Raw genomic sequence first — 12,241 nt, forward strand, 5'->3', positions numbered from 1 at the left:
ATAATTATATACAGGAGATACCCAGGTTATACCGGTTGTACATGTATAATTATATACAGGAGATACCCAGGTTATACCAGCTGTACATATATAATTATATACAGGAGATGCCCAGGTTATACCAGCTGTACATATAATTATATACAGGAGATGCCCAGGTTATACCAGCTGCACATATACAGTATATAGGAGATAGACTCGCACACATATATTACACATATTACACCAGGCCGGAGGTTTCTGTAGTATTTGCTTTATTGAGGATTGTACAGATATACATGAGGGTCTCGATACTGACGGATCAGCCCTACAGGAGAGCACCACTGCAGGATTTGGGGGCTCCTGCAGCTATGGCGTGGGGATGGGGAGGTGGGTTCATACACACATGTTCGTACGTTCATCCTGTAATACACCTGATATGTGAAATCCAGTTATATCCTAAATGGTTAATGATCAGAGATAAGCGGCGTCATGTTGGATCTCAGCAGGTCACCGCCCCGTCCGATCCAGTCCTCCCCGATTGTCTATGTGTGGGGGACACGTAGGTGCCGAGGATGATAAATGTCAAGAGAAAACCTGAACCTCGAGAGCCGCTCTCCAACCAGAAGCTACAAGAGAAACCAACCGTCCCACCAAGGCAGAAGCAGGGGCCAAGCAGGGTGACCCTCCACTGCACCCCACCTTCAGAGACCGCACCACCAGGGGCCCCTCACATGCTCATTTGTAGAGACTGACCAGGGGATGGATACAATGTCACCGGAGGATTGATACAATGTTCATTAATCGCTATGGAAACAATGTTACTATTGCTCCAGCCTCCGCACAGCAGTATCTATAGGCCCTGAGAGGGGGACATCGGGGTCTTGTGTCCTATATGAAGCAGCGGAATGCCCGAAACAAAGAGAAAGTAAAGCAATGGTTAATAAATACGGCACAGGCCTGATATAGCGCCATGTGGGAGTGAACGATTCCTATATAAGTGAGTGAGGTGACCACTCCAGGAGACTGACTCTGCCCCTGCGCTGCCGAACAGAAACAGGGGCCGGCGGGAATTCAGCTAAAATCCAATTTCGGGACAGTCCAAGCCGTTCTAGGGAATGTGGTTATAGCGCGGAGCCGGCTCCTGGCACAAGAACCTATCAAAGCCTAATCAGAGGAGCCCGGCGGAGCCACACGGCGCCATCCTTACATTCTCCTACACACAACATACGAATCACGCAGGCGGCTCGCGCACCCCTCTTACATTGGGACCCGGGAGGCAGACATTGCCAGGCAGTTGCATTCAGCTCGCTCTTCATAGTCCAATGGCACACCAAAAATCAGCGGTGGAGCTTCCACACCACCGCCCTGAGCACTCGCACCGCCCCGCCACAAGGGGGCGCAGTATTGGATTGCTTCCTAGAACGCCGGTGACGGCAGCCGCTCAGAACAGCCGGGCACGCTTCTTCAGATCATTGCGTCTCCACAGAGGCAACTTGTCAAATTCTTGGATCGTCATTTTAAAAAGATCGTGAAAAACTTCAGGTGCCAAATGGCGCTGGTGAGAGAAGGGGAAACGCAGCGTTAGTCACATGACACCTTCATACAGAACGATCCCCAATCCGTGGCTTCTTGCCCTGTCCTCATCGCTATAGCAACAGACACTGACCCCCAAGAGCAGGACCAGGAGAGAGCGGCCCTCGGCGGTGCCACGTGGGGGGCGCTGGGTGCCCGTCATTGACTTCATCCCATATTAGAAGATGGGGAGTTTAACGCCTTAGTCACCAACCCCATGTGTCACTTTATGCACCAATAACTCTGGAGACGCCAAGGATCCCAGTGATCCGGGGGCTGTTTTTGTGTGACACATTGTACTTTATACTGGGGTCTAGGGGGTTAAACGGCCACGTTTGCTGCTCACCCTGACGGTGTCGGATGCAGCGAGGTGTCAGCTTCAGCGCAATCCTCCCAACTTATACAGAAAGATGGAAAAACCATGAGGCCCCCAAACGTGTCGACCTCCCTGGAGCGACACTACCTTATACCCTGACGGGTCATGTGCTCTTATGTTACAGAAAAGCTTCATTTCTGCACTTGATAAAGTATCTGCAGCTCTTTACCTGCGTTTTATTTAAGCTCCACATAGAAGACACGAGTAAAAAAAAATCACCCAACCGCACAGTTCAGTGGCGTCTTTAGACCACAGGGGGCGCAATTCTCATGAAATCACATCCGCTTTGCTTGGACAGTGAAACAGCAGAAGTTATGTGCAAAAAAAAAAAAAAAAAACTGCTGCAGAAAAAACGCAGCATTTACCCTACATGTGAACACTGTCTAAGAATCACCAGAAAGAAGTCATCACACAGAGTATGAGGACATGGGAACACGGCCCTGGTCTCTCGGGGCAGCCCCCTCAAATTGGGCCCGTCCCGCTACATCCGGGACGGTGGAATCTATGATGACGCTCAGCTATAGGAGTTTTTCCTTAGGAAGGCGCGATGGCAGACATGAGTGCTTATATTAGAACGTGGCGAGAATCAGCAGACACGAAACACAAAGACCAGGGAGGGAAACCAGGGGACCCCCAGGAAGGGAAACCAGGGGACCCTCAGAGAGGGAAACCAGGGGACCCCCCCCAGGGAGGGAAACCAGGGAGCACCCAGGGAGGGAAACCAGGGGACCCCCAGGGAGGGAAACCAGGGAGCACAACCAGGGGACCCCCAGGGAGGAAAACCAGGGGACCCCCCCAGGGAGGGAAACCAGGGGACCCCCCCAGGGAGGGAAACCAGGGGACCCCCAGAGAGGGAAACCAAGGGACCCCCAGGGAGGGAAACCAGGGAGCACCCAGGGAGGGAAACCAGGGGACCCCCCCCAGGGAGGGAAGCCAGGGGACCCCCAGGGAGGGAAACCAGGGAGCACCCAGGGAGGGAAAGCAGGGGACCCCCCCAGGGAGGGAAACCAGGGGACCCCCAGGGAGGGAAACCAGGGGACCCCCAGGGAGGGAAACCAGGGGACCCCCAGGAAGGGAAATCAGGGGACCCCCCCAGGGAGGGAAGCCAGGGGACCCCCTGGAAGGGAAATCAGGGGACCCCCCCAGGGAGGGAATCCAGGGGACCCTCAGAGAGGGAAACTAGGGGACCCCCCAGGGAGGGAAACCAGGGGACCCCCCAGGGAGGGAAACCAGGGGACCCCCCAGGGAGGGAAACCAGGGGACCCCCAGGGAGGGAAACCAGGGAGCACCCAGGGAGGGAAACCAGGGGACCCCCCCCCAAGGAGGGAAACCAGGGGACCCCCCCAGGGAGGGAAACCAGGGAGCACAACCATAGGACCCCCAGGGAGGGAAACCAGGGAGCACAACCAGGGGACACCCCCAGGGAGAGAAGCCAGGGGACCCCCAGAGAGGGAAACCAGGGGACCCCCAGGGAGGGAAACCAGGGAGCACCCAGGGAGGGAAACCAGGGGACCCCCAGGAAGGGAAACCAGGGGACCCTCAGAGAGGGAAACCAGGGGACCCCCCCCAGGGAGGGAAACCAGGGAGGGAAACCAGGGGACCCCCAGGGAGGGAAACCAGGGAGCACAACCAGGGGACCCCCAGGGAGGAAAACCAGGGGACCCCCCCAGGGAGGGAAACCAGGGGACCCCCCCAGGGAGGGAAACCAGGGGACCCCCAGAGAGGGAAACCAAGGGACCCCCAGGGAGGGAAACCAGGGAGCACCCAGGGAGGGAAACCAGGGGACCCCCCCCAGGGAGGGAAGCCAGGGGACCCCCAGGGAGGGAAACCAGGGAGCACCCAGGGAGGGAAAGCAGGGGACCCCCCCAGGGAGGGAAACCAGGGGACCCCCAGGGAGGGAAACCAGGGGACCCCCAGGAAGGGAAATCAGGGGACCCCCCCAGGGAGGGAAGCCAGGGGACCCCCTGGAAGGGAAATCAGGGGACCCCCCCAGGGAGGGAATCCAGGGGACCCTCAGAGAGGGAAACCAGGGGACCCCCCAGGGAGGGAAACCAGGGGACCCCCCAGGGAGGGAAACCAGGGGACCCCCCCAGGGAGGGAAACCAGGGGACCCCCAGGGAGGGAAACCAGGGAGCACCCAGGGAGGGAAACCAGGGGACCCCCCCCCAAGGAGGGAAACCAGGGGACCCCCCCAGGGAGGGAAACCAGGGAGCACAACCATAGGACCCCCAGGGAGGGAAACCAGGGAGCACAACCAGGGGACACCCCCAGGGAGAGAAGCCAGGGGACCCCCAGAGAGGGAAACCAGGGGACCCCCAGGGAGGGAAACCAGGGAGCACCCAGGGAGGGAAACCAGGGGACCCCCAGGGAGGGAAACCAGGGAGCACCCAGGGAGGGAAACCAGGGGACCCCCCCAGGGAGGGAAACCAGGGGACCCCCAGGGAGGGAAACCAGGGAGCACCTAGGGAGGGAAACCAGGGGTCCCCCAGGGAGGGAAACCAGGGGACCCCCAGGGAGGGAAACCAGGGGACCCTCAGGGAGGGAAACCAGGGGACCCCCAGGGAGGGAAACCAGGGGGCCCCCAGGAACCAGGGAGGGAAACCAGGGGACCCCCAGGGAGGGAAACCAGGGAACCTCCAGGGAGGGAAACCAGGGAACCCCCAGGGAGGGAAACCAGGGGACCCCCCAGGGAGGGAAACCAGGGAGCCCCCAGGAACCCATATAAAGGGAGAAGCTAGAATCAATAACATGATACATATTATCCCCGTCCTATCACATAATCCCCCCGCTGCAGGGTCCAGAAGTGTCTGGCCTTAGGACCTGCTGGAGGACAGACCGACGCTCCCGGACCCCGGTGCAGTACGTCTGCTTAGAGACGCAGTGATGTGGGGGCAGCGGAGAATGATCACCATACTCGTCCGATCTGTGAAGCCGAGGCCGTGACAGAAGGGCGGACAGAGGGGCAGATCTCACAAATGAAGAGCCCGAGTCACTTTTTTATCCGGTGTTTTTCGACTGTTTTACATTTGTGTCTTATTGTTCGCCTAATTTGCGCCATTTTTAAAGTCTATTCTATGTGTTGCCCATTGTTCCCATTGTTGGTGCAGTTTTTTGTTTTTTTTTGAAGTTTGCTACTTTTTTAAAGTTTTTTAAAGTTTGAGCAGATTTTGTCCACGTGTGATTTTATGTACGTCTGAAATTTTTGCAATATTTTTGATGAACAAGCAACTTTTTGATCTAACAAGAAAAATTATAAAATAAAAAGAATCGAGTGTAAAAAAAAGTCAATGAATTTCACAAGAAAGAAAAGTGAAAAAACAAAATGCAAACGATGAATTGTGCCCTGAAATGTTCACTATGTTTAGCACACATTCTGGTCAGGAAAGTGTTAATGGCAGCAGATTCGGGGTCACGGTCCAGGGTTTCGGTCTCTCCTGGACGCCGCTCATATGATTGGGCAATAGAGTTTGTGATGATGACTTCCAGATGATGGAGATCATCCCATGACGTCCTCCCTTCCTGGAAGACGCCCCCTTAATAACAATCCAATATGGACGTCAAGGGGTCACGACCTGTCTAGAGGCGTCATCCCGCACACCCCAGCTCCACCATCGGTGACCAGGCTTGGTCCTTGCCGTGGAGCTCAGTAAGGAGATGGCGCTGATCGCTGCATTATATGCGGACGGCCATGCCCGTTACCTCCAGTCTGGTCCTGTCCACGTCTCTCAGCATCTTGTTGCGGCCTCGGTTTGTTACCAACAGCATCTCGTACGAGTAAATCTAGAAAGAAGCGAACAGAAGTGTCAGCGAGGGACACAAGGACCCATCGGGAGACCCACCTAATAGACCACCCTCGTAACGTATAGAGGGCAGCATAAGAGAGTGCAAACCATGGCGAGTCTCCATCATAAAGCACAATGGCGGCCAGTGGGACCGATAGGTAGATTGCAGGACCCCCAAAGTGAAGACTTCAGATTTAGGACATCCACCCGACCTCCCCCAATAGAGAAGCCCACAATTATCGGCACCCAAAAAGCCAAAGTCAAGGGAACCATCCTCCACCAAGGTGCTGTGCCCCCCGTGCAGACCCACCACCTGGTACATGCACACTTGCCTTAGGCTCCAGCATGTTAGGCATTGACACTCCCCTATCCATTCTCATGACGGGAACATGGCCATCTGGTAGTGACTATGTGGAAAAACATTTAGAGAAGCACTAGTTACACAGAAAGCCGGGAGGGAACCAGCACACGACATCCAGGACACGTCACACATGCAGCTAAGAAGATGAGCCCCACGCGGGTCTAGGCACAAGGACAGGGATTAGGCAGGGAGGCGGCGTTACAGCTCAGGGCCACATCTGACTATAATGGGGTCCACACTACTTTATCCATTGCCCCCCCACACTGCCACCTGCTGGTGACGATGGAGAACTGCAGCAGGTCAGCCATCAACCTCATCTTGGCTTCATTGTTTTACCAACAGACCGGACAATTCGCTGCCGTTCACTGGTACCAACAATAAAGCTGAAATGTTCTCACTCCCCGGATCTGTTCTCAGGACTCTGCAGCACCGAGGCGACTGGAGCAGTGCACAGGACAGGACAGAGGGCCAAGTAAGACGGCGAAGGCAGCGCTGGCCTCCTGCACAGCAGTGCTTTATACCGAGGGACAAGGGGCACTAAACTCCTGCACAGCAGTGCTTTATACCGAGGGACAAGGAGCACTAAACTCCTGCACAGCAGTGCTTTAAACCGAGGGACAAGGAGCGCTGGACTCCTGCACAGCAGTGCTATATACCATGGGACAAGGAGCGCTGGACTCCTGCACAGCAGTGCTATATACCATTGGACAAGGAGCACTAAACTCCTGCACAGCAGTGCTTTAAACCGAGGGACAAGGGGCACTAGATTCCTGCACAGCAGTGTTTTATACCGAGGGACAAGGAGCGCTGGACTCCTGCACAGCAGTGCTTTATACCGAGGGACAAGGAGCGCTGGACTCCTGCACAGCAGTGTTTTATACCGAAGGACAAGGAGCACTAAACTCCTGCACAGCAGTGTTTTATACCGAGGGACAAGGGGCACTAAATTCCTGCACAGCAGTGCTTTATACCGAGGGACAAGGGGCACTAGACTCCTGCACGGGAGTGTTATATACCATGGGACAAGGAGCGCTGGACTCCTGCACAGCAGTGCTATATACCATGGGACAAGGAGCGCTGGACTCCTGCACAGCAGTGCTATATACCATGGGACAAGGAGTGCTGGACTCCTGCACATCAGTGCTATATACCATGGGACAAGGAGCGCTGGAGTCCTGTACAGCAGTGCTTTATACCATGGGACAAGGAGCGCTGGACTCCTGCACAGCAGTGCTATATACCATGGGACAAGGAGCGCTGGATTCCTGCACATCAGTGCTATATACCATGGGACAAGAAGTGCTGGACTCCTGCACAGCAGTGCTATATACCATGGGACAAGGAGCGCTGGACTCCTGCACAGCAGTGCTTTAAACCATGGGACAAGGAGCACTGGTCTCCTGCACAGCAGTGCTTTATACCATGGGACAAGGAGCACTAGACTCCTGCACAGCAGTGCTTTATACCGAGGGACAAGGGGCACTAGACTCCTGCACAGCAGTGCTTTATACCGAGGGACAAGGGGCACTAGACTCCTGCACAGCAGTGCTATATACCATGGGACAAGGAGCACTAGACTCCTGCACAGCAGTGCTTTATACCGAGGGACAAGGGGCACTAGACTCCTGCACAGCAGTGCTATATACCATGGAACAAGGAGCGCTGGACTCATGCACAGCAGTGCTATATACCATTGGACAAGGAGCGCTGGACTCCTGCACAGCAGTGCTATATACCATGGGACAAGGAGCACTGGAGTCCTGCACAGCAGTGCTATATACCATGGGACAAGGAGCGCTGGACTCCTGCACAGCAGTGCTATATACCATGGGACAAGGAGCGCTGGACTCCTGCACATCAGTGCTATATACCATGGGACAAGGAGCGCTGCACTCCTGAACAGCAGTGCTATATACCATGGGACAAGGAGCGCTGGACTCCTGCACAGCAGTGCCTTATACCGAGGGACAAGGGGCACTAGACTTCTGCACAGCAGTGCTTTATACCATGGGACAAGGAGCACTAGACTCCTGCACAACAGTGCTTTATACCGAGGGACAAGGGGCACTAGACTCCTGCACAGCAGTGCTATATACCATGGAACAAGGAGCGCTGGACTCCTGCACAGCAATGCTATATACCATGGGACAAGGAGCGCTGGACTCCTGCACAGCAGTGCTATATACCATGGGACAAGGAGCGCTGGACTCCTGCACAGCAGTGCTTTATACCATGGGACAAGGAGCGCTGGACTCCTGCACAGCAGTGCTATATACCATGGGACAAGGAGCGCTGGACTCTTGCATAGCAGTGCTATATACCATGGGACAAGGAGCGCTGGCCTCCTGCACAGCAGTGCTATATACCATGGGACAAGGAGCGCTGGACTCCTGCACAGCAGTGCTTTATACCATGGGACAAGGAGCGCTGGACTCCTGCACAGTAGTGCTATATACCATGGGACAAGGAGCGCTGGACTCCTGCACAGCAGTGCTATATACCATGGGACAAGGAGCGCTGGACTCCTGCACAGCAGTGCTATATACCATGGGACAAGGAGCGCAGGACTCCTGCACAGCAGTGCTATATATCATGGGACAAGGAGCGCTGGACTCATGCACATCAGTGCTATATACCATGGGACAAGGAGCGCTGGACTCCTGCACAGTAGTGCTATATACCATGGGACAAGGAGCGCTGGACTCCTGCACAGCAGTGCTTTATACCATGGGACAAGGAGCGCTGGACTCCTGCACAGCAGTGCTTTATACCGAAGGACAAGGGGCACTAGACTCCTGCACAGCAGCGCTATATACTATGGGACAAGGAGAACAGCACTGGTATACATGACAGATAAATAAAGATCATGGAGTAAATTCTCCAGATTTCTTAGTTGTATGTGATTCCTGGAGATCTGTGTGACAACCGCTTTGGCCGCCAGGACTCCAGAATCTTAATTTCTTCGATTGGACCAAGGTGATACGTCTATAACATGGTGTCCGCAGCAACCAGCTGAAATCCTGGGAAGGAACTTGGTTGCAACTGTTTGCTTTTCCTGCAGTGCCCCCACAGGAGGAGCCAAGCATTGCATGACTGTCACAGTAATCATAGGTTGCCCGTACCAGAATGCACTCAGCACACGCACAAAGCACAGGCACACACACACAATACACCAGAACAAGCACAAAGCACCAGCACACACACAATACATGAGAACAAGCACAAAGCACCAGCACACACACAATACATGAGAACAAGCACAAAGCACCAGCACACACAAAGCACCAGCACACACACAATACACCAGAACACGCACAAAGCACCAGCACAAACACAATACACCAGAACAAGCACAAAGCACCAGCACACACACAATACACCAGAACAAGCACAAAGCACAGGCACACACACAATACACCAGAACAAGCACAAAGCACCAGCACATGCACAATACACCAGAACAAGCCCAAAGCACAGGCACAAACACAATATATGAGAACAAGCACAAAGCACCAGCACACACACAATACACTAGAACAAGCACAAAGCACCAGCACACACACAATACACGAGAACAAGCACAAAGCACCAGCACACACAAAGCACCAGCACACACACAATACACCAGAACAAGCACAAAGCACCAGCACACACACAATACACCAGAACAAACACAAAGCACCAGCACACACACAATACACCAGAACAAGCACAAAGCACCAGCACAAACACAATACACCAGAACAAGCACAAAGCACCAGCACACACACAATACACCAGAACAAGCACAAAGCACAGGCACACACACAATACACCAGAACAAGCACAAAGCACCAGCACACACACAATACACCAGAACAAGCACAAAGCACAGGCACACACACAATACACCAGAACAAGCACAAAGCACCAGCACAAGCACAATACACCAGAACAAGCCCAAAGCACAGGCACACACACAATACACGAGAACAAGCACAAAGCACCAGCACACACACAATATATGAGAACAAGCACAAAGCACCAGCACACACACAATACACGAGAACAAGCACAAAGCACCAGCACACACAAAGCACCAGCACACACACAATACACCAGAACACGCACAAAGCACCAGAACAAGCACAAAGCACAGGCACACACACAATACACCAGAACAAGCACAAAGCACCAGCACACACACAATATATGAGAACAAGCACAAAGCACCAGCACACACACAATACACGAGAACAAGCACAAAGCACCAGCACACACAAAGCACCAGCACACACACAATACACCAGAACACGCACAAAGCACCAGCACAAACACAATACACCAGAACAAGCACAAAGCACCAGCACACACACAATACACCAGAACAAGCACAAAGCACAGGCACACACACAATACACCAGAACAAGCAAAGCACCAGCACACGCACAATACACCAGAACAAGCCCAAAGCACAGGCACACACACAATATATGAGAACAAGCACAAAGCACCAGCACACACACAATACACCAGAACAAGCACAAAGCACCAGCACACACAAAGCACCAGCACACACACAATACACCAGAACAAGCACAAAGCACCAGCACAAACACAATACACCAGAACAAGCACAAAGCACCAGCACACACACAATACACCAGAACAAGCACAAAGCACAGGCACACACACAATACACCAGAACAAGCACAAAGCACCAGCACACGCACAATACACCAGAACAAGCCCAAAGCACAGGCACACACACAATACACCAGAACAAGCACAAAGCACCAGCACACGCACAATACACCAGAACAAGCACAAAGCACAGGCACACACACAATACACCAGAACAAGCACAAAGCACCAGCACACGCACAATACACCAGAACAAGCACAAAGTACAGGCACACACACAATACACGAGAACAAGCACAAAGCACCAGCACACGCACAATACACCAAAACAAGCCCAAAGCACAGGCACACACACAATATATGAGAACAAGCACAAAGCACCAGCACACACACAATATATGAGAACAAGCACAAAGCACCAGCACACACACAATACACGAGAACAAGCACAAAGCACCAGCACACACAAAGCACCAGCACACACACAATACACCAGAACAAGCACAAAGCACAGGCACACACACAATACACCAGAACAAGCACAAAGCACCAGCACACGCACAATACACCAGAACAAGCACAAAGCACAGGCACACACACAATACACCAGAACAAGCACAAAGCACCAGCACACGCACAATACACCAGAACAAGCACAAAGCACAGGCACACACACAATACACCAGAACAAGCACAAAGCACCAGCACACACACAATACACCAGAACAAGCACAAAGCACAGGCGCACACACACAATACACCAGAACAAGCACAAAGCACCAGCACACCCACAATACACCAGAACAAGCACAAAGCACAGGCACACACAATACACCAGAACAAGCACAAAGCACCAGCACACACACAATACACCAGAACAAACACAAAGCACAGGCACACACACAATACACCAGAACAAACACAAAGCACCAGCACACACACAATACACGAGAACAAGCACAAAGCACCAGCACACACAAAGTACCAGCACATACACACAATACACCAGAACACGCACAAAGCACCAGCACGCACAAAGCACCACCGCATACACACACACAGCACCAGGAGAAGCACAAAGTACCAGCACACACAATACACCAGAACACGCACAAAGCACCAGCGCACATAATGCGCCAGTGTACACACACAATGAACCAGCGCACATAATGCGCCAGTGTACACACACAATGCACCAGCGCACATAATGCGCCAGTGTACACACACAATGAACCAGCGCACATAATGCGCCAGTGTACACACACAATGCACCAGCGCACATAATGCACCAGTGTACACACACAATGCACCAGCGCACGTAATGCACATACACAATGCATGATGCACACATACACACATAATGCACCAGCACACATACATTTTACAAACAAAACACACAATGCACAAGTAAGCACAGATAATGCCCCATCAGACACACTATACACCAGTACACATAAGGCACCAGTGCTACACTACACACCACAACTAAACTATCACTATACTAATATCACAAAGATGGAAACAGAGAGAACGCACAATCTGCAC

The 12,241-nt window shown here is 53.2% G+C and overlaps 1 protein-coding gene across 6 annotated transcripts in view; it reads right to left on the minus strand.

Moving 5' to 3' along the window:
* Positions 1–237: 237 nt before the first annotated feature.
* Positions 238–12,241, minus strand: part of ABLIM1 (actin binding LIM protein 1) — a 330,044-nt gene continuing 318,040 nt past the window's right edge. For all 6 annotated transcript variants that reach the window (XM_069754375.1, XM_069754382.1, XM_069754380.1 and 3 more), the window contains 3 exons: positions 6,045–6,119; positions 5,630–5,710; positions 238–1,537 (listed from right to left, as the gene is read on the minus strand). In XM_069754375.1, coding sequence (XP_069610476.1) covers positions 1,424–1,537; positions 5,630–5,710; positions 6,045–6,119 — 270 coding nt within the window. In that variant the 3' untranslated portion in view covers positions 238–1,423. The remainder of the gene's footprint in view (positions 1,538–5,629; positions 5,711–6,044; positions 6,120–12,241) is intronic.

This window comes from Ranitomeya imitator, chromosome 2 (genome assembly GCF_032444005.1).
Source record: "Ranitomeya imitator isolate aRanImi1 chromosome 2, aRanImi1.pri, whole genome shotgun sequence".
Classification (NCBI taxonomy): Eukaryota; Metazoa; Chordata; class Amphibia; order Anura; family Dendrobatidae; genus Ranitomeya; species Ranitomeya imitator.